Source organism: Mustelus asterias, chromosome 9 (assembly GCF_964213995.1).
Source record: "Mustelus asterias chromosome 9, sMusAst1.hap1.1, whole genome shotgun sequence".
NCBI classification, from domain to species: Eukaryota; Metazoa; Chordata; class Chondrichthyes; order Carcharhiniformes; family Triakidae; genus Mustelus; species Mustelus asterias.
The window spans coordinates 103,120,731-103,147,410 of NC_135809.1; the positions used below are offsets into that span (position 1 = coordinate 103,120,731).

At 43.2% G+C, this 26,680-nt stretch overlaps 1 protein-coding gene across 3 annotated transcripts in view; it reads left to right on the forward strand.

Annotated features, from left to right (window-relative positions):
* The window catches only part of dennd2b (DENN domain containing 2B), a 415,361-nt gene that overhangs the window by 181,825 nt on the left and 206,856 nt on the right, over nucleotides 1-26,680 (forward strand). For all 3 annotated transcript variants that reach the window (XM_078220724.1, XM_078220723.1, XM_078220721.1), the window contains one exon: nucleotides 26,019-26,123. In XM_078220724.1, coding sequence (XP_078076850.1) covers nucleotides 26,050-26,123 — 74 coding nt within the window. In that variant the 5' untranslated portion in view covers nucleotides 26,019-26,049. The remainder of the gene's footprint in view (nucleotides 1-26,018; nucleotides 26,124-26,680) is intronic.

The window sequence follows — 26,680 nt, forward strand, 5'->3', positions numbered from 1 at the left end:
TTTTCAAAATCGACAAGGTGATTATTTAAAAAGGCCATTTCAGTTTAAAGCTGTGGCTATATTGTGCAAGCTTAGACTCATTAAATCGTACTGAAAAAAATAAGCAAAAGTTGTGCTGAATCCACATAAAAGATTATTGCTTCACACAGTGCCAAGCTATCACTATTACATAGAAGTTAAAGTATGTGCTACAAATAATTACTACAGTAACTCTGGGGCCTGACAGGAACTTTCTTGGCACTCTTCTTTCACTCTGATGGAAAGTGAGCTGCTGTCATTTTTAATCAGTGACTGGTATTTATTAACCATCCTCTGAATGCCATCAATGATATTGCATGCATAAAGTTAAAACCATTTTCTAATTAATTAACTGATGAACTCTCACCCATAAATGACAATTAATGCTAGGTCAATTCTTAATTTTAAATGTGACTGATAGATTTTTGTTCCCCAAAGGTATTAAGGGATTTGGGGGAGATAGGAACATAGAAACATGGAAATAGAAGCAGGAGTAGGCCATTAGGCCCTTTGAGCCGGCCCCACCATACATTCTGATCATGGCTGATCATCAAATTCAATATCCCACCCTCCTCCCATATCCCTTGATCTCCTTTAGCCCCAAGAGCTATGGTGGTGCAGTGGTCATGTCACTGGATTAGTGAAATTAGCGGCCCGGGCTAATTCTCTAGGGGTGTGGGTTCAAATCCCACCATGGCAGCTGGCGTAATTTAAATTGAATGAATTATAAAGCTAGCCTCAGTAATGGTGACCATGTCAACTATCATCAGTTGTTATTAAAAACCCATCTGGTTCACTAATGGAAATCTGCCATCCTTACCTGGTCTGGTCAGGCCCACAAGTGATTCCAGATCCACAGCAATGTGGTTGACTCTTAACTGCCTTCTGAAAGGACCTAGCAAGCCACTCAGTTCAAGGGCAATTAGGGATGGGCAATAATTGCTGGCCTTGTCAATGATGCTCACAACCCCTGAATAAATAAAAAGGGGAAGAAAATAGGACAGAGGCAGGGCTGAGTGGCCCATGCCTGCTCCTAACTAAATTCATGGAGTTAGGTTGTAGATTGACCATGATCATGCTGGATGGTGAAACAGGCACACACAGCTAAATAGTCTACTCCTCGCAGAACCAACTCCTGTTCACATGCTTCTTCGAAGAGCCCCATTCACAAACAATTACATTTTGCTGAGAGGCCTTTTAGGAATTGAGTTTGCAGTCTTTTTATTTTCCAATAACTCCGTTCTCAAGTGACCATTGACATCTGGTAGACTGCAGCGAAGTAACATTTCAAGGAACACAAAAGGTAAGAATGGCATGTCGATTATATTATTGCTCATGTGGAGCAAAAGTCAGAATTCGAGCCTATAAGTGGAAACAGATATTTAACATTTTGGAAACGCAAAACATGGCACATGGTAAGAACTATAATTTCACCTCCACAACACGAATTTGAATCCATCCCAGTTGGCTGATTGGAAGTTATCTCAAGCCAATTCTTGGTCCGATGTACAAAACTATTCATAATGAGAGGTGAATCTGGCACTCCCACCCAGATATCAAACATGGCTGGTGCCAGAAATGGAAATGGCACAGCGGTATGCTAAGCAGTAGCATATTGTTGGGGGTAGATGGAACCATATTCTATACATACTCATGTTGGCTGTCCAAACTTACTTTCCATGGGATCCATTTAATTAGCAGGGAAAAGAATATTTCACTTCATCAGACGTGTGTAAATTTAACTCCAGTGCAGAGTGCTATCTCTCTGCATTGCTGCCTTCCCCTATACAGGCCTCTGACTTAATATGAGCCAGAGCCACGTACTGGAATGACTACTGTAACTCGGGGGATATGTTCTTCTGATCCTCGAAATGAGTACCAGAAAAAGTATAGACAGAATTGATAACTACTGTCGAAAGACTAAACAAACTGCGGAACTCATTTTCACTCCCTGATTTTGTTCTTGTAGCTGGTCGTTTTCTGCTTTCCCCTCTGAGCCATCTCTAATTTTCTTCTCAAATCCACCAGTACTGGGCTTCCATAGATCACCATCGGCTGTTAGAAACCTTTTCATGTTAAACTGAAGAGCCTATTCAATCAGTCCGTTGTTGTCAAATCTGTCAGAAACAATTAAACATACACAGCACTGGGGAACTGCAAGATGCCACTATATTACTGTAGATAGTGCTGCTCTTTAATTATACTTACAACACATTGTTGGGGCAGAGTATAGGGATCCTGATGCTAAATGTTAGCTTTCTAAATTACAGCACCCAAATTCAACAGCAAACAAATACAGTGGAATTGGAATGAATGGCAGCTTATGGACAATTGCCCAATTATTGTTTGTGTAATAGGGCGGCACGGTGGCACAGGGGTTAGCACTGCTGCCTTACAGAGCCAGGGACCCGGGTTCGATTCCTGGCTCGGGTCACTGTTTGTGCGGAGTTTGCACATTCTCCCCGTGTCTGCGTGGGTTTCCTCTGGATGTTCCGGTTTCCTCCCACAGTCCAAAGACGTGCTGGTTAGGTGGATTAGCCATGTCAAATTCTCCCTCAGTGTACGCAAACAGGTGCCAGAGTGTGGCAACTAGGGAATTTTCACAGTAACGTCATTGCAGTGTTAATGTAAGCTTACTTGTGACTAATAAATAAATAAACTTTATTAAAAATTCTGATTCATCCAAGAATTTAGGTGGCCCACAGTTTTTGCCTTTTTCTTAGCCATTAATAATGCTATTTTAGTTCCAAAAGCAGTGAAATTGAATGCATTGTACTAATTTTTAATTATTTTATCTGTTGGTATAATTTAACACCAAGCAATTTCCTGTTGCTAAACTAACTTAATTGATCAAGATAGAGTTTAACCCAATTATTAAATGTGGCAATGCATCTTATTTCAGATTTCAGATGCAAGGACTTCAATTTATCAGCAGCTTACCTAGGTACAGCGTGCACATTTAATTGAACATGCCCAGGCTATGTCAAGCACAATTACTTTTATGAATAGCTCACATCCAGTTATAAGATCAGGTCAACAAAGCTTTAATCCTTAATTACAACTCATAATCCTATATATTTAGGTCCTTAGTGTAATAAATCCCTGTCAATACATCAACTTTGACCTTTCACAGAATCATTTTAATCCTTTATTTCCGTTTGTGTAATCCACTTACAGCTGCACTTCCAAAACCCCACCTGTCTAACATTGGGCCCCGAGTTCCTTACAATGTTCCTGCAGCTAATCATTTACTAAGTTGTCCCTCTCTCCTTTAAATCTGCTGTCATCCGCTCTTCTCCTCAGAAAACCAACACTTCACTCACTGTCCTTTCAAACTACAATCCTATCCACAACCTCCCTTTCCTCTCCCCACACATATTGTCACCTCCCAAATTTGTTCGCTTATTCTCTAGAACTTCTTATTTTAATCCCTCCAGTCAGTTTTTGTGTCCCTGCCAAAACATCAAAACATCTCTCATACTGTCACCCATATGAGGTCTGACAAAGGTAAACTTTCTCCTCTTGTCCCTCCCAAACTGTCCTGAAGCCTTTACCGATTAACTACACTATCCTCCTCCAATACTGATCCACTCTTGGCTGGCTGGGTGGGACTGCTCTCACTTAGTTCTATTTTTAGCTATCTAATTGTAGCTAAAGATTAATTTGCTGTGGTTTCTCCTCTAGCTCCTGTACTGTTACCTCTAGTTTCCCTCAGATATCTGTCCTTAATACCATCCTATTTCTCATCTGCATGTCACCCCCAGTGGCATCATCCGAAGGCACTGTCTTAATTTTCATACATTCACTGATGATACTCAGTTCTATATCAGCACTGCCTCTCTTGACTCGTCCTTTCTTGCTGAATTATCAGACTGCTTAACTGTCATTTAGCACCGGAGAAGAAATTTCCTCCAGTTAAATATTTTTTAATAATTAATAAAAATAATAATTTTTGTTCAGTCCCCAAATCCAAGCTCGGTTCTCTAGTTACTGACTGCATCCCTCTTCCAGGCAACAGTCTGATGTTAAGCCAGTCTGTTTGTGATCTTAGTGTCACATTGCCCTAGCTTCTAACCTCATATGTGTGCCATCACTAAGATTGCGTATTTCCATCTTCCTAACATCACCCAGCTTCTCCCCTATTGCATCTGCTATTGAAACCCTCATTTATGCCTTTGTGACCTGAAGGCTCCGCTATTCTCATGCATTGCTGGCTGGTCTCCCATGCTCTGTAAACCTAAGGTCATCCAAAACACTGCTGTACGGTTTAGTTGCAGCAGGTCCCATTCTGCCCTTACACCAGTGCTCGCTGACCGACATTGGTTCATTGTCTTGATTTTAAAATTCTCATCCTTATTTTCAGCTCCTGCCGTGACACTGCCTCTTCCTATCTCTGGAATCTCCTCCAACTCCAAAACCCTATGAGATATCTTCGGCTCTCTAATTCTGGTATCTTGTGCATTCCCAGTTTTAATTGCTCCACCTTTGGTTGCTGCCTCTTCAGTTACCTAAGCTGCAAACTTCAGAATTCTCTCTCTTTCTCTCGCTCTCTTGCTCTCGCTCTCTTTCTGTTTCTCTATCTTGCTCTCCTACTTTAAATGCTTTTTACCTCTTTGACCTAGCTTTTTGTCATCTGATCCGATACCCCCTTTTGTGGTAAATAAATACATTTGCAAATAAATTAGGAAAGTAACAAATCATGATCAGTGAGGAGACAGAGAATCTTGTGGGCCAATATTGACATCTTACATTTTTGGTTAAAAATGACAGTTGTATGATATGGAGGTGGCTAGATGGTGGGTGTTGGGGGTACAATTTAATAGCCCTTCATTAATTCTTGATTTAATTCCTGATCTTAACTGGTAAACATCTTGTGTTTCCTTGTGGGGAAGGATGGAAAATTAGAAGGAGATTCACTGGAGCATTTCTTTGTACATCTCCCAGTGGCTGATTCCAAGGTTCCTTCTCCTTTGCTTCTTGAGTCTACACTCCAGCTGCCAATTACTGGCATAATTTCAATCCTTTGCTAGACAGCTAGCTTCACTAATCTGACACTGCTCTTGAGTTTCTCTGAACTCCTGTCTCTATCCAGCTTTCTGACTCCCAGGACTTCCTCTGAGCCCTCCTCGATTGCCAGGTCTTCCTCTGATCCCTCTTGTCAGCTCCTCAGACCTAACAGCAGCACTTTGGCTGTGTGAAGCTTTTTTCCCCTGCTCTTGATTCTCCCCAAACTGCCTGCCTCAAGAAGAGTTGTTCACTGACTCTTGAACTGTTCCAGTGACCTATCAAAACACTCCCAGAGAGTCCCACCCTTGTTATGGGGCAATTTAACAAGCACCCTGTGCCTTAAATATTTCACTCTCCACAGACAGCTAATTTAGCACCAAAGGACGCACACAGCAATGAATTTCATGACAAGACGATGAGGAAAAACTTAATTACATAGTTAGTGGTTAGTGTAATGCACTATCTGAGAAAATAGTGGAAGAAGATTCAATTGTGGCTTTCAAACAGGAATTGGATAATTACCTGAATAGAAAATATTTGCAGGACTGCATGAAAAAGGCAGGAGAGTGGTACTGGTTGATTTGTTCTTGTAGAGAGCTGGCATGGATATAAGACCATAAGATATAGGAGCCGAATTAGGCCATTTGGCCCATCAAGTCTGCTCCACCATTCAATCATAGCTGATATGTTTCTCAGCCCCATTCTCTCACCTTTTTCCTGTAACCTTTGATCTCCTTACCAATCAAGAACCTATCTATCTCTGTCTTAAATACACTCAATGACTTGGCCTCCACAGCTTTCTGTGGCAATGAATTCCACAGATTCACCACCGTCTGGCTGAAGAAATTACTCCTCATCTCGGTTTGTCCCTGAGGATGTGTCCTCAGCTTCTAGTCTTTCCTACTAATAGAAGCATCTTCTCGACGTCCACTCTATCCAGGATTTTCAGAAGTCTTTAAGTTACTGAATGGCCTTATTCTGTGTGATAATCATTCTATGATTCCCTATGCACTGAGTAAGTTTGGTAGTTGGTGAACTATCTAAGTAATGAATGTTTTTAGAAGAAGCCAGTTTGCTGGTACATCTGAGTAATACACTCTTGAACAAGCACCTCCTTCTGTCATAAGACTTCCTTCTGTCATATTCCAAAGAAATGTTTTTGCTTGATGATCTGGTCTATCATTGAAATACCTCAAATCTCATACCCTCTTTCTCATCAATTCACCACTCTGGCCCCGCTGTTGCTTTGGATCCGCGTCTCATTTTTATTTCCAATTGCACTGTTTCATATTATTGGCAAAACTTCCAAGTAAGTACGTGTGACCTGATTTCATAATTTACTCATATTTTTTGATGTAATACGTGATTTTGAAACATCAAAAAATAACAGACCTTATCAAACAAGATACAAGCTGAAATAGGCCAAGCTCTGACCTAATCACATCAGTCCCGACAGATTGGCTTTCCAATACTTTTTCAGCCATTGCAGGCACCATTTAACTGCTATTAAACTTAATGGTTAGTCTACAAATTCATGCATGTACACAAGCCTAATGATTTTGTTCCAAGACCCTGTTACACAAGATTTGATGACCAGTTACAAAGCGAATCACAGCTAAAACTCTGATTTCCAGTTTTCATTGAATCATAGAAACCCAACAGTGCAGAAAGAGGCCATTCGGCCCATCGAGTCTGCACCGACCACAATCCCACCCAGGCCCTACCCCCTTATCCCTACATATTTACCTGCTAATCCCTCTAACCTACGTATCTCAGGACACTAAGGGGCAATTTTAGCATAGCCAATCAACCTAACCCGCACATCTTTGGACTGTGGGAGGAAACCGGAGGAAACCCACGCAGACACGAGGAGAATGTGCAAACTCCACACAGACAGTGACCCAAGCCGGGAATCGAACCCAGGTCCCTGGAGCTGTGAAGCAGCAGTGCTAACCACTGTGCTATCTTTTATCTAATTGGACCCAGCTTTTCATTCTTTTCTGCGTCTGTCACTATAGCCTCATCACTAAGTAGTTCTTATTCGTACAACACACTGAATGGATACTGTTGAATTGGGCTTGACAGTAAATGACTGCGTAAAGAGCACTATTTGCACTATCTGATACAGAGAATTCCCCCATCTCCTGCTTGGAGATTGGACACGAAACAGCTATAGCAGAATCAGAGTCCACCATACAAAGAGAGGAAATTAGAAGGAAAGCAAAGGAAGCAAGATCTGCAGGAAAATAAAAAGTAACCGTATGTAAAAGAAAGAGGAAAAGGAAAGAAAAATGGGGAGGGTGTAATAAAATATATTAAGGGGGTAGATGAAGTGAGAGATCTTGGCATACAAGTACACAGATCCCTAAAGGCAGTCGTTCAAGTTGACAAGGTTATAAAGAAAGCATACGGAATGCTCTCCTTCACTGGCAGAGGCATAGAATATAAAGGTAAGGATATAATGTTAGAATTGTATAAAACACTCGTGAGGCCACAACTGGAGTATTGTGTACAGTTCTGGTCACCACATTACAGGAAGGATGTAAGTACTTTGGAGACGGTGCTGAGCAGGTTTACAAGAATGTTGCCAGGGCTGGAAAAGTGTAACTATGAGGAGAGATTGGATAAGTTGGGGTTATTTTCCTTAGAACAAATAAGGCTGAGGGGTGACTTGATAGAGGTGTACAAAATTATGAGGGGAAGAGATAGAGCGGACACAATAAATTATTTCCCTTGGCAGAGATCTCCCACTCACCTGACGAAGGAGCAGCGCTCCAAAAGCTAGTGGCGTTTGCTGCCAAATAAACATGTTGGACTTTAACCTGGTGTTGTGAGACTTCTTACTGTGTTTATCCCAGTCCAACGCTGGCATCTTCAATTCCAGAACCAGGGGACGTAGATTCAAGATCAGTGGCAGTAGATGTAGTGGGGACATGAGGAAGAACTTTTTTTACACAGGTGCCTGGACTTTGCTGCCCAAATTGGTGGTGGAGGCAGAGACCCTAAACTCTTTTAAAAGGGACCTGGATCTGCACCCTAAGTGCTGTAAACTGTAGGGCTATGGACCGGGTGCAGGAAGGTGGGATTAGAAAGGGCACCTGGGTATCCTCGTGCTGGCATGGACAAGATAGGACAAATGGCCTCCTTCTGTGCTGTAACTTTTCTATGGTCTTAAATAAAAGTCAAATTATTTGTCGTTGTTAAGTATCCAAATAAGTATCTGTAATGCTACAGATTTTGTGATACTGTTTTGACTGGTATAAATGAAAATCCTACACTGTAATTTAGAGTGACACTGTGACTTAGGGACTGTGTGATTCTACATGATAACAAATCGGCTGCTCCTTGTCCATCTCTATTGAACCAACAGAGATGTAAATTGGGCTGGTGATTCGTGAGCACCCACAGAACCATAGAAAACCATAGAAAATTACAGCTCAGAAACAGGCCTTTTGGCCCTTCTTGCCTGTGCCGAACCATTTTTTGCCTAGTCCCACTGACCTGCACTTGGACCATATCCTTCCACACCCCTCTCATCCATGAACCCGTCCAAGTTTTTCTTAAATGTTAAAAGCATTTACCACTTTATCCGGCAGCTCATTCCACACTCCCACCACTCTCTGCATGAAGAAGCCCCCCTAATATTCCCTTTAAACTTTTCTCCTTTCACCCTTAACCCATGCCCTCTGGTTTTTTTCTCCCTGAGCCTCAGTGGAAAAAGCCTGCTTGCATTCACTCTATCTATACCCATCAAAATCTTATACGCCTCTATCAAATCTCCCCTCATTCTTCTTCGCTCCAGGGAATAAAGTCCCAACCTATTCAATCTCTCTCTGTAACTCAGCTTCTCAAGTCCCGGCAACATCCTTGTGAACCTTCTCTGCACTCTTTTAACCTTATTTAGATCCTTCCTGTAACTAGGTGACCAAAACTGTACACAATACTCTAAATTCGGCCTGACCACTCCGACTTTTATACTCGATACTCCGATTTATAAAGGCCAATGTACCAAAGGCACTCTTTACGACCCTATCCACCTGTGACGTCACTTTTAGGGAATTCTGTACCTGTATTCCCAGATCCCTCTGTTCAACTGCACTCTTCAGAGTCCTGCCATTTACCCTGTACGTTCTTCTTTGGTTTGTCCTTCCAAAGTGCAATATCTCACACTTGTCTGCGTTAAATTCCATTTGCCATTTTTCAGCCCATTTTTCTAGTTGGTCCAAATCCCTCTGCAAGCTTTGAAAACCTTCCTCACTGTCCACTATACCTCCAATCTTTGTATCATCAGCAAACTTGCTGACCCAATTGACCACATTATCATCCAGATCATTGATATAGATGACAAACAACAACGGACCCAACACCGATCCCTGCGGCACACCACTAGTCACAGGCCTCCACTCAGAGAAGCAATCCTCCACAACCACTCTCTGGCTTCTTCCATTGAGCCAGTGTCTAATCCAATTTACTACCTCCCCATGTATACCCAGCGACTGAACCTTCCTAACTAACCTCCCATGAGGGGCCTTGTCAAGGCCTTGCTGAAATCCGGGTAGACAACATCCACCGCCTTCCCTTCATCCACTTTCCTGGTAACCTCCTCGAAAAACTCTAATAGATTGGTCAAACATGACCTACCACGCACAAAGCCATGTTGAGTCTCCCTAATAAGTCCCTGTCTATCCAAATATTTGTAGATCCTATCCCTTATCACACCTTCCAATAACTTGCCCACCACCGACGTCAAACTTACTGGCCTATAATTTCCCGGATTTCTTTTGGAACCTTTTTTAAACAACGGAACAACATGAGCCACCCTCCAATCATCTGGCACCTCCCCCGTGAATACTGACATTTTAAATATGTCTCCCAGGGCCCCTGCAAGTTCAACACTAGCTTCCCTCAAGGTCCGTGGGAATACCCTGTCTGGTCCTGGGGATTTATCCACTCTGATTTGCCTCAAGACAGCAAGCACCTCCTCCCCTTTAATCTGTAAAGGTTCCATGACCTCCCTAACTGTTTGCTCTATTTCCGTAAACTCCATGCCCGTTTCCTCAGTAAATACGGATGCAAAAAAACCATTTAGTATCTCCCCCATCTCTTTTGGTTCCATATACAGTGTACCACTCTGGTCTTCAAGAGGACCAATTTTATCCCTCACTATCCTTTTGCTCCTAACATGCCTATAGAAGCTCTTTGGATTTTCCTTCACTCTGTCTGCCAAAGCAACCTCATGTCTTCTTTTAGCCCTCCTGATTTCCCTCTTAAGTAGCTCCTTGCACTTTTTATACTCCTCGAGCATCTGATGTGTTCCTTGCTGCCTGTACATTTATACAACTCTCTCTTCCTCTTAATCAGTGTTACAATCTCCCTCGAGAACCAAGGTTCCTTATTCCTATTTACTTTGCCTTTAATCCTGACAGGAACATACAAACTCTGCACTCTCAAAATTTCTCCTTTGAAGGCCTCCCACTTTCCATTTACATCCTTACCAGAGAACAGCCTGTGCCAATCCACACTTCCCAGATCCCTTCTCATTTCATCAAATTTGGCCTTTTTCCAGTTCAGAACTTCAACCCGAGGACCAGATTTATCCTTATCCATGATCAGGTTGAAACTAATGGTATTATGATCACTGGATCCAAAGTGTTCCCTCACACTCACATCCATCACCTGCCCTAACTCATTTCCCAATAGGAGATCCAATATCGCATCCTCTCTAGTTGGCACCTCTATATACTGGTGTAGAAAATTCTCCTGAACACATTTTACAAACTCTACCCCGCCTAAACCTTTAACAGTATGCGAGTCCCAATCTATATGTGGAAAATTAAAATCCCCTACTATCACAACTTTGTGTTTCTTGCAGTTGTCAGCTATCTCTCTGCTGATTTGCTCCTCCAATTCTCGCTGACTATTGGGTGGTCTATAATACATGCCCATTAATGTGGTCATACCTTTCCTGTTTCTCAGCTCCACCCATAGGGTCTCTGTAGACAAGCTCCCTAATCTATCCTACCTGAGTACCGCTGTAACATTTTCCCTGACCAACAATGCCACCCCCCCCACCTTTTATCCCTCTGCCTCTATCCCGCCTGAAACACTGATCCCCTATCACTACTGCTCTCCTCTTCTTCCTCCCACCCTTTTGCGCTGTAGAACCAGAGTCAGTATCAGAGTTCCGGCTGTCGCAGCTTGTCCCAGGTAAAGCATCTCCCACAACAGTATCCAATTCAGTATACCTGTTGTGGAGGGGTATGGCCACAGGAGAACCCTGCTCTGCCTGTCCTTTCACATTTCCATTTCCTCTCCTTACAGTAACCCAATTTCCTGTGCTCTGCTGCATAGGTGTAACTACCTCCCTAAAGCTACTGTTTACATACTTCTCATTCTCCCGAATTAGATGGAGGTCATCAAGCTCCTTCTCCAGTTCCCTAACACGCTTTGTTAACAGCCGCAGCTGGATGCATCTTTTGCAGGTGTTGTCGTCAGGGATATCGGAGGTCTCCCTGATCTCCCACATCCTGCAAGAGGAGCATTCCAACATCTTGCCTGGCATTTGTTTTTACTCTGGGGAAAAACAAGAATAAACTTTCTGGGAAAAAACCCCAAAAAAAACCTACTCTCGCCTCTGCCTGTTCTCGCCGAAGCCCGTTTTGAGCCAAAGCCCTTCAGCCCTCACTCTGCTACCTGCTCACCCTGCCGCCCGCTCTCAATGCTACCCGCTGGATAGTGCGGCCTGCTTTTTAAACCTCCCACACGCTAAAAGAAAAACTACAAAAAACCTTCCCAGGTCACCCCGCGGTTGGCCTACTTCCGTTTTTCCCATAAAACCACTAGACTAAGAAACCCCGCGAAAAATTAAGTAAAATAAAGCCAATCTCTTACCCTTTCACTCTAGCCACCAGTCACTCCTCTCTCTCTTGCTCCGGTCGAACATTTTACACAATCCCACATGATAAAGTTCAGTAATAGGGGTAGGGCCTGGGTGGGATTGTGGTCGGTGCAGACTTGATGGGCCAAATGGTCTCTTTCTGCACTGCAGGGATTCTATGATTTCTATGAATGCAGCAACTGCTTAATATTTAACCAAAGGCCCAAGGTATTTCATCCAGAGATTCAGTTTTCACATTTACATTTTTACACGTTGGGCGAGATTTAGTGGGCCTGTTCGCTCTGGGCCTAAATCCCGTTATGGCCGATAAATCTTACGAGGGGACTTCCATTGGTGAGATCTCAGGTTGGGATGTTCCCCATCCCCACCGGTGACGTGATCAAGCTCATGCCCAGAAAGTGAAAACCAAAACCAGTCATAATGACCACGCCGGCGGTGCGGGGGTGCCTGGATGCCCTGGGGGTTGAGGGCCAAGTTTGGGCATTGCCCCCAGCACCCTGGCAATGCCCCCTCCATTGCGGGGGGGGGGGTTCCCCTTAAGAGAGGTGTGGGGGGAGAGGGGTATGTACAGATAACGGTGTGGGAGGGTATGAGGGTGGCTCCAAGATTTAGGGAGGGGAGATCCTCCATAGCCATGGGGCTTGGAGGGAATTTATTTTTTTCGCAGATCGGGGCACCCTTTAAAGTCTTTGTTATTCATATAAGGAAAGGGCAATAAAAGGAGTAGTAGGGCCAATTAGGGAGTGGGGGTGTGGGGGGGGGGGGGGGGCGGAGGGGGAGTGGTGGCTTAATGGTATTGTCACTGGACTAGTAATCCAGGGACATTGCTTAATCCCACCACAGCAGATGTTGAAATTTGAATTTAATTTTTTAAGAAGAATCATAGTCATACACTACAGAAAGAGGCCTTTTGGCCCATTGTGCGGGATTTTATGGCCTTACTTGTCCCGAAACTGTAACATCTCACTCGAGGTCAGTGGACCTTGCCATGGTCCGCCCCTTGCCAGCTCCAATTCCCGTGGTGGGCGGGAGGGTAAAATTCCAGCCATTGTGTCTGCGCCAGCCATCAAGCACCTATCTATTCTAATCCCATTTTCCTAGCACTTGTATGCAATGCCAGTTCAAGTGGTCATCTAAATGTTTCATAAATGTTGTGAGGGTTCCTGCCTCTATCACCCTTTCAGACAGTGTGTTCCAGATTCCCACCACCCTCCTCAAATCCCCTCTAAATCTTCTATCCATTACCTTAACTCTATTGACCTCTCTAGAAGGGGGAAATGTTTCTTCCGATCTATGTACTTCATAATTTTGTACATCTTCAGCCTTCTCTGCTCTTAAGGAAAACAACTCCAGCCTATCCAGCCTCTGAGCATAGCCGAAATGCTCCAGCCCAGGCAACGTCCTGGTGAATCTCTCTGCACCCTTTCTACTGCAATCACATTATTTCTATAATGTGGCGACCAGAACTGCACACAGTACGCTAGCTGTGGGCTAATGACCATTTTATACAGTTCTATCATAACCTCCCTGCTCTTGTATGCTATGCCTCAGATAATAAAGGCAGGTCCCCCATATCCTTTTTAAGCACTTTGTTTACCTGTCCTGTTGTCTTCAAGGATCCATGGACATGCAACCCAAGGTCCCTCTGGTCCTCTGTACTTACTAACATCCTACCCTTCATTATGTATTCCTTTGTCTTATTTATCCTCTTAAAAGGCATCATCTCACACTTTTAGAACATAGAACATTACAGCGCAGTACAGGCCCTTCGGCCCTCGATGTTGCGCCGACCAGTGAAACCAATCTAAAGCCCCTCTAATCTACACTATTCCAATATCATCCATATGTTTATCCAATAACCATTTGAATGCTCTTAATGTTGACAAGTCCACTATTGCTACAGGCAGGGCATTCCACGCCCTTACTACTCTCTGAGTAAAGAACCTACCTCTGACATCTGTCCCATATCTATCACCCCTCAATTTAAAGCTATGTCCCCTCGTGTTAGCCATCACCATCCGAGGAAAAAGGCTCTCACTATCTACCCTACCTAATCCCCTGATCATCTTGTATGCCTCTAGTAAGTCACCTCTTAACCTTCTTCTCTCTAACGAAAACAACCTCAAGTCCCTCAGCCTTTCCTCATACGATCTTCCCACCATACCAGGCAACATCCTGGTAAATCTCCTCTGCACCCTTTCCAACACTTCCACATCTTTCCTATAATGCGCCGACCAGAACTGTATGCAATACTCCAAGTGTGGCCGCACCAGAGTTTTGTACAGTTGCAGCATGACCTCATGGCTCTGAAACTCAATCCCTCTACCAATAAAAGCTAACACACTGTACGCCTTCTTAACAACCCTATCAACCCGGGTGCCAACTTTCAGGGATCTATGCACATGGACACCCAGATCCCTCTATGCATCCACACTACCAAGTATCTTACCATTTGCCCAGTACTCTGTATTCCTGTTACTCCTTCCAAAGTGAATCACCTCACACTTTTCCGCATTAAACTCCATTTGCCACCTCTCAGCCCAGCTCTGCAGCTTATCTATGTCCCTCTGTAACCTGCCACTTCCCTCCACACTGTCTACAACTCCACCGACTTTAGTGTCATCCGCAAATTTACTAATCCATCCTTCTACGCCCTCATCCAGGTCATTTATAAAAATGACAAACAGCAGTGGCCCCAAAACAGATCCTTGCGGTACACCACTAGTAACTGAACTCCAGGATGAATATTTCCCATCAACCACCACCCTCTGTTTTCTTAAAGCTAGCCAATTCCTGATCCAAACCACTAAATCACCCTCAATCCCATGTGTCCGTATTTTCTGCAATAGCTTACCATGGGGAACCTTATCAAACGCTTTGCTGAAATCCATATACACCACATCAACCACTTTACCCTCATCCACCTCTTTGGTAACCTTCTCAAAGAACTTTTGATCTGCAACTACGACTAAATCTGTAATTAAAAGTTCACTAATGACCATGAATGTTGTAAAAAACCAGCTGGTTCAATAGTACTCTTTAGGTCTGGCCTATTAACGATTCCAGATCCATAGCAATGTGGTTGACTCTTAAATGTCCTCTTGAAATAGCATAGCTGCCACACAATTCAAGGGCAATTAGGGATGGACAATAAATGCTGGCCCAGCCAGTGATGCCCACAATTTAAAAAAAAGATGATTTACCAATGGAGAAGGGGCATAGCTGAGGCACAGAACTCCAAAAGGACATAGACAAATTGGTGGAGTGGGCAGATTGAAGTAGAGGGCACAATTTCAAAATTTGTGGTTAATACAAAACTTGGAAGCATTGTAAACTGTGAGGGTAGTGTAGAACTGCAAAAGGACATAGGCAAGTTGGGGGAGAGAAGTGTGAAGTAATTTATTTTTGTAGGAAGAATGTAGAGCTCTATAATTGCTGGCCCGATTGTAATGGGGAGCTAATCTAAGCAGATACTAGCCCAGCACTGTGCCACAGTGTGAGTGCAAAATGTAAAACAGCACTGTGAATGGAGAAAATGCTTTGGAAATACCATAAGAGGGTTGAAATTGTACTGTGTGAAATTAGTAATACAATGAAACCCCGATTTTATGTGCCCCGATTTAGTGCGAAATCGGATACGATGCGATGACGCGATGGACCCTTTTTTTGCTATTTCCAGTTTAGTGATTTAGCGGGACCCCGATTTAGCGCAACCCCAATAACATTCACGATAACATTTTATGGACCCCAACCATGGTGTTACAACGGGGCTGCACTGTACATGCATTGATACATTTGAATGAAATTATTTTGTCCACTATTTTACCAAAAGCTTTGAATGGAGCAACACCTTGCTCATAGAAGAAGAATCATAGAAACCCTACAGTGCAGAAAGAGGCCATTTGGCCCATCGAGTCTGCACCAACCACAATCCCACCTAGGCCCTACCCCATATCCCTACATATTTACCCGCTAATCCCTCTAACCTACGCATCTCAGGACACTAAGGGGAAATTTTAGCATGGCCAATCAACCTAACCCGCACATCTTTGGACTGTTGGAAGAAATCGGAGCACCCGGAGGAAACCCACGCAGACACGAGGAGAATGTGCAAACTCCACACAGACAGTGACCCAAGCCGGGAATCAAACCCAGGTCCCTGGAGCTGTGAAGCAGCAGTGCTAACCACTGTGCGACCGTGCCGCCCCAAAATAATGGAACTTCATGTGTGTGAATTACTAATATTTACAGTGATTTCAATCCAAATAGATTTTTTGAAATGATACTGATATGGAATTCTCCAAAAATCATTTGATTTGATTTGATTTGATTTGTTATTGTCACACGTATTAGTATACAGTGAAAAGTATTGTTTCTTACGCGCTATACAGACAAAGCACACCGTTTATAGAGAAGGAAAGGAAAGAGTGCAGAATGTAGTGTTACAATCATAGTTAGGCTGTCGAGATAGATCAACTTAATGCAAAGTAGGTCCATTCAAAGGTCTGATGGCAGCAGGAAAGAAGCTGTTCTTGAGTCAGTTGGGACGTGACCTCAGACTTTAGTATCTTTTTCCCAATAGAAGAAGGTGGAAGAGAGAATGTCCGGGGTGCGTGGGGTCCTTAATCATGCTGGTTGCTTTGCCGAGGCAATGGGAAGTGTCGACAGAGTCAATAGATGGGAGGCTTGTTTGCATGATGGATTGGGCTACATTCACGACCTTTTGTAGTTTCTTGCAGTCTTGGGCAGAGCAGGAGCCGTACCAAGCTGTGATACAATCAGAAAGAATGCTTTCTATGGTGCATCTGTAAAGGTTGGTGAGAGTCATAGCTGACATGCCAAATTTCCTGAGTCTTCTGAGAAAGTAGAGAAGAAATGTGCGACAAAAATATAGATTTATAAAGCTGATTTGGGGAATCAACCAGAATTAAAGGGCGATACTATTGTATCAGCTTTTTGTGTTGAGATCATTGCCAAAGGATTGGATTTAGCCACTCATTTAGCCTCTTTCACATTGGCACCAGCTGCTGCACATTCTGGAAACCGGGAGAGATTCAGTTGACTGTGGAGAGTGCGCACAACTGAAGTACCGGAATAAGATCTGCTCTGAAAATTTGGAAAACATTATAAACAGTCTCTGTAATTTGTATTTTGATTGCAATCAGTCCAAGTTATCAAAAGAATTTGTTTGTGTTGTGATTCTCATGACCTAATTATACAGTGGGAAGGGTTTTCATAATATTTACACTCCACATTCTGAACATGAAACCGTACATTTACAATGAAGCCTGCAAATGGAATCTATTTAATGACAACATGTTCAACTGCTTTTGGGGTTTGGTCATTTCATATCCATGGGAAAAAGTAATCATTCTTTTATCTTGGAAGAGGCTGCAATTTACAAGATTCTGAGACACAGATGTTCCAAGGTAGCTATTTCAGCAAGCATTGCCTGGATCAAGGTTTCACTGACTAACTTTATACCATTGTTTCATGTAATGGTTTGTCCTTAGTACTGTGCTGAATATGTTTTTTTCCCTCATCATTTTGCCTAACTGGGTAGGAATTTATACGAATCCAGCTTCCTACATTATGACAGTGACTAAACTTCAAAGGTATTTGGTTATAAAGTGTCTCATAAAGCACTGCTGCCATACAACAAATAATGTACAAAATGCAACTGAAAAACATTCACTGTAATCGAAAGGGAAGTGGATATACACTTCAAATGGAAAGGTATTGCAGGGCTTCTGGGAAAGAGAAGGGAAATGGATCTAACGGGATAGCTCTGTCAAAGAGCTGACACAGACCTGCAGGGCTGAATGGCCTCCTATGCTGTACAATTCTTTGAGTAATAGAATGATAACTGGGGTTTAATGGACCTTAAAGACACTTCAGGGCATCTATTATTACACCACTAAGGGAAGTCTATTATTTAACACTAACATAGCAAATCTATTCAGGCTGATAAAGAATTTCAGAATAAGTGATTGAGAATTTAAATTTATGATAAAGGACATTTTGATGATTTGACCAAGGTATCTAATAGGTACATTGGGATAGGATTCTCTGTCCCTGCCCACAATCTGGTCCCACTGCTGTCAATGGGATTTACTATTGAATCTACTCCATGTTGCTGGGAAACACACAGCAGGGTGCGTTGTCGGTGGGACTGGAAGATCCCGCTGGTGGGAAGGGTGGGAAAATCCCATCCTGCATAGGTAAATTGTTACTATGCTCTTAGCTGGACTGGTGCTCTATGCACCATTCTGATTAACAGGAACCTTATTGAGGAAACAAACACACTGGCTGGGGTTTTCCAGCCCTGCCCTGTGGGGAGGAAAATTTGACGGTCCAGCTAAAGGTCTGTTGATTTTGGATAGGAAGATCCCAGAAAGTAATTGAAATTTTAATCGTGGCGCGTGTGGTAAACCACTGTTATCTGTTATCGGTGGTGGTTAACCACTGTTAGTTAGTATTTATTATTACCTGTGTATGTGGCACATCTCTGTCGGTTCCACCCAAGACTCCTCCCCCTGGTCCGGGTATAAAGGCGGTGGCTCCTCACCCTAGCCTTCAGTACAGACCAGGTCACCGACAGGGATGGCTCCAGGTTCTTGCTAATAAAAGCCTATTTGTCTTGCTCACAACTAGTCTTGACTCGATTGATAGTGCATCAGCGCGTCACTCCTGACAGTAGAACAGGAAGAGGCGGCTCTCTTGCTTTTTGCTGGTTCCCACGTGATTACAGTTAAAATTTGTCTTTTGCACCAATGGAGCCCTGTGGGATTGGTGATCTAACTGAGGCTGTCAGAGCAACGTAGGCTGGTTCTCAGCCGCTTTGGCATTTGAAGATGTGAAGGGAAGAATTTCCCAGGGAAGCCTGATACGCTGCTTTGATTTAGGGTCTGGTTGATAGAAAATCCATGAACAACCTCCGAATGGAATTTAAAGGGCTACTATTAAAGGGCTAGCAGCTTGAAGGAACTGGACGTCACCCACATTTCAGGCACCCCAGGCACAAATTAGGCTTTTCACCCTTTCCAGTCATGAGCCTACTGAGTTACGCCAACCAGTTAATTGCCCCACCCACACCCCACTCAAGCTTTAAAGGTTTCCTCTTTAAGAGATACTTCTCACAAAATAACAGAAGAGAGCTTTTTCTGTTTCAGCAATGTAGTTATATACTGGCCGGATCCTGACTTGTTGTCCCTGTGTGGGGGAAAAAGAAAGAAAATGTTCCAGTTGCCAGGACTTTCCGGCCCTCACTCCACCTTAACATATTAGACATATGAAAGGAACTGCATTTCATAGAATCCTACAGTGCAGAAGGAGGCCATTCAGCCCATCTGTCTGCATTGACCACAATCCCACCCAGGCCCTATCCCCATAACCCCATGCATTTACTCTAGCTAGTCCCCCTGACACTAAGGGGCAATTTAGCATGACCAACCCACCTAACCTGCACATCTTTGGACTGTGGGAGGAAACCAGAGCACCCGGAGGAAACCCATGCAAACACAGGGAGAATGTGCAAACTCCACACAGACAGTGACCCAAGCCGGGAATCGAACCCGGGTCCCTGGCACTGTGAAGCAGCAGTGTTAACCACTGTGCCACCGTGCTGCTGATGTGCAATAATAGATGACTGTAGGTTACTCCAATTTAAATCAATTGTGACAAGATGTGAAGCATGTCTTTTAAAATGTACTATAAAAATATTTAGAACATGCTGCTGTGTGCTATTGACCTTTCCAACTCTAAGGGCAGTTCAGCATAGCTGGGGAGTTTCCAGACAAGCTGTGTTCCTGGAATAGGCTGCAATAGCGTGTCAGAAATATTTCACTTAATGTCTGAAATATTGGCAAAATCACAGATGCAATGTCTGTTGTAACTTGAATATTTATAATTTTCTGTTTCGTTGGTTTAAAATAAGTCGAGAAAAAATATTTGCAGTAAAGGAGAAACCCAGTGTTCGCTCGCCCGTTCAACACTTCGAATTATTTTGAGAGAATTCTGCTCTAGTTTGGGAGTGCAGAGGAAATAGTGGAGGGAATTTTGTATTTCCACATGAGGCAATCCAGTATAACCAAGGGGAAAATTTTCCAGTCCCACCTGCACAGGAATCATCGCGGGCAGGACGGAAAATTTGACAGACCATTTCAAGGTGCGTTGACCTGAGGTGGGAATTTCCAGTCGGGGAGGTGGGTTTTCTCGCCAGTTTTTTCAGCGTGATAAGTAATGGGAATTTATGGCAATACAGAAGGCGTAATGCGAATCTCAGCAGTTTTGGTGGGGGGGGGGGGGGGGGGGGCAGCGGGTGGTGAGCCTCAGCTCACCTGAGCACCAGCTGATGAGATGTGGGGGCGCCAAAGCTCAGGTGCCCCAATCTCCCAGTATAGTACTTACAGATAGTGTACACAGTATACTGGGAGATGTGTCACTGGCACTGCCCCTGACCACCCAGGGGGGCTTCAGTCACCTCCAGTCCCACCGGCGAGGCCATCATGTCTGGTCCCCATTGGTGGGGACCATCTGTGATCCTCACCAGTGAGGACATTGACCTGCGAGAGGGCTAAGATAAGTGAGCCCAGATGATAGTGTGATTTCACCGGCAAAACGAGGCCGGCAAGCTTGTGAGAGGCGAGAAACGGGGCGTGAACCCTCGTGTACAGAGTGGGAGTGTCAAGACAGTAGACATTTGCCTGAACATATGAATAAATACATTTACATTAGGAGCAGGAGTAGGCCGCTTGGCCCCTCGAGCCTGCTCCACCATTCAATAAGATCATGGCTGATCTGATTGTAACCTCAACTCCACGTTCCTGTTTACCCCCAAAAACTTTCACCCCCTTGCTTAACGTGCTAAGTCACTCACCTGATGAAGCTCGTGCTACCAAATAAACCTGTTGGACTTTAACATGGTGTTGTGAGACTTCTTACTGTGCCCACCCCAGTCCAACGCCGGCATCTCCACATCAATATATATGTGAGCCAACAACTAATTTGGGGGGGGGGTTAAGTCACCCGGAACACCTTGTTCTGTGTAAAATTCCTTTGCATTTTTGAACATAATAGTTATCTTGTTAAATAAATGAGTTGCTGACCGCTAAAATAGCAAACAAAGGTGTTTCACACAAACAACAGTGCACTACCAGAGAACATTGAAATCCTATCTTGTAATTCCATGAATGAGAGAAAGTGGGCCAGTTAAGCTATGTTATACAGCCTTCAAGTTCCTTCAGTGATACTATTAAAAGCGTACATTAAAACATTTTTTAAAAATCAGCATTGGTCTATTTTACACAGCAGCAACATTCTGTATTATACGTGACCCAAGAAATAATTGCTGCATTGACGGGTACTGAAAGCGTTCCGGGGAGCTTGTCATCTTCCGAGGTCTCAAACTTTACACTGGTGTAATGTATGTTGAGAGATAACAGTGTGAACTGTTCAGTTAAATGAATTTAGAACAGCTTCAGATTCTGGTCAGAGGAAAGTTAAAGAACAGCAGAATGTTACCTGAAGTGTCAAGTAATGCTCAAAGAGCCTCGTTCTAGGCTGGGGTTCTCTGACCTCGCCCGTGGCTGGGATTCTACGACCTCGCTGAGTGCCAAATTCTCCGTTATCGCTGGAGCAGTGGCAGGGCATACGGTACTGGAGAAATTCTGGCCCTAATATCCAGTTCTGTCAGGAGGAGGCTACGGGATATATGCACACTGTTGCGAAACAGGGAACTAAAACGCATTAACAAAATATTGTCACCAAATGAGAGATGTTTTTTGCATTAATGTAACTCATAGGCCCAGTAAACGTGTTGTTTGCAATTCTCGAGTGCATTGCTGTGAAAATGGTGATGAAAGTACTGTCTCTTATGGATACAGTATGGGTTCTGGCATGTTTTATGTGCGTGTACATTGCAGATGAACAGAAGTGGGACAGGTACCTGAGGTGACTCGGTCGCATATGTTGGTATTGAAACTTAATGAAATAAAAGCAAAATACTGCAGATGCTGGAAATCCTAATGCTTTGGTAATCATAACTTCTAAAGGAAGGTGCATCCTTCCTCAGATGTTGATTACACGTCATCTTGCAGCAGCCCTGGGCAACTGCCCGTTTTGTGAAATGAGGGTGGCAAAGGAAGACCTCAAATATGTGCAGGTTCATATGGAGCGATTATACAAACTTGGTTTCCCGGGTAGTGATGGGTTTAAAAAGTCAACAGGTCAAGTGGCATTGTAGCCACATTAGTGGCTCCTTGTGAACTCTTGCTTATTTCAAACATGTTTGGAATGCTGCAAGGAATTCCCACGTTCATTGCCTTCTGTTGTGATTTTTAAATGGCAGCAGAAAGCAAGAATATTGAAAGACATTTGTTAGGGGAAAGAAACAAAATGGAAAAATAGCAGCTTTCTCAGCAAGATGACTAATGATTGAGGTTAGCTGTAGCAAAATAATCCCAGTTGTGATACAATGAGTTGTTGTGTTGTGGACTGCACTGTCTGAAAGAAGAAGCTGATTCAGTAATAAGTTCCAAATTAAAATTGAATAAGTATTTGAGGAGAAAAATATTGCAGGGCTAAGGGAAAGGAGCAGAGGAGTGACACTAATTGGACAGCTCTTTCAAAGAGCTGGCATTGGCCTGTTGGGCTGAAAGGCCTTCCACTGTGCTGTATCATTCTGTGATAAGTGGAGGACATAGATCTCATATTGCGAAGACATTCACATGCCTCTGTTTGCAAAATATACAGCAACTGCTCAATTCTTGTACTTGCTACTCATGATGCCAAAGAACATTGTGATACACTCTAGTCCAATGCACATTGTTTAATGTACACTATTCAACAAGGGAAGACACATTAGTACATCAGGTTATCTCGCTGTTAATTTTAGATTGTGTGTCACAGTTTCATCGGCCTGAGTTATCAAACTCATATCTGTCACTGTATTGTCAAAGTGGTGAGGGGAACAATTCCATTGAATCCCTACAGTGCAGAAGGAGGCCATACAGCTGATCGAGTCTGCACTGAATCTTAAAAGAGCATCTTACCCGGGCACACCTCTCCCCGCTCTATCCCCGTAACCCCGCGCATTTACCTAATCCATCTAATCTGCACATCCTGGGACACTAAGGGAGAATTTAGCATGGCCAATCCACCTAACTCGCACATTTTTGGACTGTGGGAGGAAACCAGAGCACCCGGAGGAAACCCACGCAGACATGGGGAGAACAGGCAAACTCCACACCGACGGCCACCCAAGGTCGGAATCGAACTCAACGCTATGAGGCAGCAGTGCTAACCACTGTGCCACCATACCCCATTGCTTCTGTAGAATTTCAGATAACCATCACTGATATTTTAGGAATAATGTTTTCAATATTTTTGACTGTGTCAAAAGATCAGGCATATCTTGAACTTATGCAATGGATTTGCTGATTTAAAAGCTGCAGAAATTATAATTAGTTTAATGTTTGATTTGTTCTGATGTCCCCACCCCTAACTCTGTTATTTAACTACTGACTCCATCCCTCTCCTTGGTAACAGTATGAGATTCACCCAGTTTGTTCACAACCTTAAGGTCACGTTTGATCCTGAGATCTGTTTCTGACCTTATTTGTGCCTTCACTCGGCCATCTATTTTCACGATGAAAACATCGCTCAACTTTCTCCCTGCGTCAGCCCGTGTGCTGCTGCTGAAATCCTCACTCATGACTTTGTTACCTCGAGACTTGACTACTCCATCATACACCTGGTTGCTCTTTCACATTCCAGCCTCCATAAGCTTGAGCTTTTCCAAACCTCTGCTGTGAATTGAGACACAAGTGGACTCTGGGTTCTCTGGTGCATTCTCCATGGCAATGCCTCGACCTATCAAAATCCACTTGCCAATCAATCAGTTCTCACTTCTCATCAGTAGAAATTTTTCCTTTACAGTTGGGTCTTGTGAATCTGTCTTGATGAGTGCGAGATGAAAAACTTCAGCAGCATGTCTCTTTTTTGAGCAATATTCAAGTTCTGTGCTATCAAGAGACTATTTTGTTTTATAATGTTCCCGTGAATTGCGTTGAGACGTTTAATCACATCTAAAGGTGCTATTCTAATAAAGTTGTTATTGTCTGAAACTGTTTTTTTGTTGAAATGGGTTTAGATACCAGCTAAGATTCAATTACATTTTTATAGCTGCAGATGGAGTCAATTTTCGTTTCTTTAATCTCATGATTTGTCTATATTTTCTCAATTATTTTTCCTCCTCTCCCAGTTTCTTATTGTTTTGATTGATGTGATTGAGATTGATCAAGGTACTCAAATAAATCCAGATAAAATAATACACAAATGCTTAACTTTGTCCTGAATCCAGGATCCTTGCAATGCAGAAGGAGGCCATTTGGCCCATCAAGCCTGCACTGACAACAATCCCATCCAGGCCTTATCCTCATAACCTCACATATTTACCCTGCTAATCACCCCGAAACTAAGGGGCAATTTAGCACAGCTAAACCACCGAACATGCGCATCTTTGGGAACAAACTGGAGCACACGGAGAATATGCAAACTCCACACAGTCACCCAAGGTCAGAATTGAACCTGGGTCCCTGGCGCTGTGAGGCAGCAGTGCTAACCATTGTGCCACCATGTCACCCTTGTGCTGAATTATCATGGTTCATGGATTAATGACAATAGAAAAAATCCTATGGCCTGCATTCACCTGTACTCTGTGTAGGGCTTTTAAGTGTTTTTTCAATACAAATTCAATTCTCAAAAAAATCAATAATAAATCCTCCAGGAGACATGCTGAAAATCATTGAAAGTCATTTAAGTGATGGCCCAGACATGAAACCAAGACCATAGAATTCAAATCCATTTTCTTACCAAATAGGTCCTGAAGGAAATGTGTAGACTTCCACCAGCTATAGATTTACCTGTATCCAACTGGGTGTTTTAAGCTTGGCTTAATTCATGGAAAAGCCAAGAAGAGTCACAGAAAGAATGACAACCCCGTAGAGCCATTTGGATTTTTGTGAAGCCCTTAACAAAGTACAACATGTATTTTGAAGGCATTCTGGAGCTTGTGCTAGTCACTTGAATGAAAGAAAGAAATTGCTTTGTGTTGATGCTGTAAACGCCCCTGTTTCCAAATATGAGTGAGTATGAGGCTGTGTATTGGTGTTTCAACACAATGTGACACAAGAGTAGGTTATGATGTCAGGCCATCAACTTCCACACAGAGAAGTTCTCATTTTACTTGTGCAGGTGAATTGAGGCACAGGGATTCCCAGAATCACAAGAATTGTTACGTCACAGAAAAAGGCCTTTCAGCCCATTATGTCTGCATTGGCTCTTCAAATGAGCATCAATACTTTGTGCCATTCTCCTGCCTTTTCCTCATCCACTTACACACTGTTTCTATTCAAACTACCCTCTTGAATTCCACGATTGAACCTGCCTCCATCACACTTCCAGACAGTGCATTCCAGACCCGAATCACTCATTGTGTGAAAAAGATCTTTTCTGATATCATGGGGGCAATCTTGCGAAAACAAATTCTAAGTCCAGGAAGAACGTGAAAACGAGAGAGTTTCTGATCCGTTTTTTTGGGCTAGTCCAAATCTGCTATCTTATGCACTTAGAGCAAAAACAAAATCAAAAACCATTTTGTTGCCTGTAAGGGGAGGGGGCAGGGCTTAAATCACCCGAATGCTGGCTATGAGCAGCAGAGGGTGCCATTGCGCATGCGCAGGTCCCTCTGATGTTTGTCAGCATCCATAGATCCCTTTACAAATATATCCATTGTGTATTCGCACCAAACTTTGTCTGATTACACTGCTATGAAGGAACTTGGCAAGTTTTACCATGTCATAGTCGCTATACAAATTCTAGTTTTTGGTTTATGTTTGAAACACTAGTGCCGTTATCTGCAATTCATATGCACCAATCAATCAATTATTTTCTTCCACGCTCATAATTCCTAGCTGATGGAAGATGATTTTTCAAATGGGACAATTTTATCCACAATTAACAGGTTTCTCATGTTGGTGATGATCCAGTGTTCTTCACTGAGTTTAGGTTAATGAAATGTCATTTTCCTCTGCAGGTCACCAGGGACACTGAGGGCATAGGTAAGGATGACTGCCAACAAGAATGCCAGCGCCAATCACACAGCTGGAGCAACTAAAGCAGCTCGTGACACAAGCACCAGGTGGGCGATGTGTGCCAGAATGTTACCTCAGCTTTTTAAATTTCTATATCTTGAGCTCCTTATATAAGCCCCTTAAGGGCAAGTTCCACAAAGTTTTGCACTGCCGTTGCAAAGTATTCCAGGGAGCTGCCAGAATACCTGTCTGACTTTACAGGCTATATTCTTTGTACTTGACTAGTTGCTTGCCATTGTATTGTATTTTCAATAGCTCAGTACCATGGCCATGTTTACACAATTTGATCTAATGATTCCCCAGAAAAAGCTAATTTGAACACGCAACATTTTTCTGGAAATGGTATCTGGATGAGAATTTTTGCTGCAATTGCTGTCTGAATAAATATAGACACAAAATGCAAACAGAGAGGGAGGCAAGATCCAAAACTACAAGAACAAACAGTACTATGAAAACAGCAAATTCCAGAGGAGCCACAACAAAAGAAAATACGGCGGCAAAACGATAATTGAAGGAGGATTATCAACCTTTTCCTTGAAATGCAGAAAATAAGAAAGATAACAAACAGACAGCAGTGACCTCACTGTACAGTGTCCACGCAAAC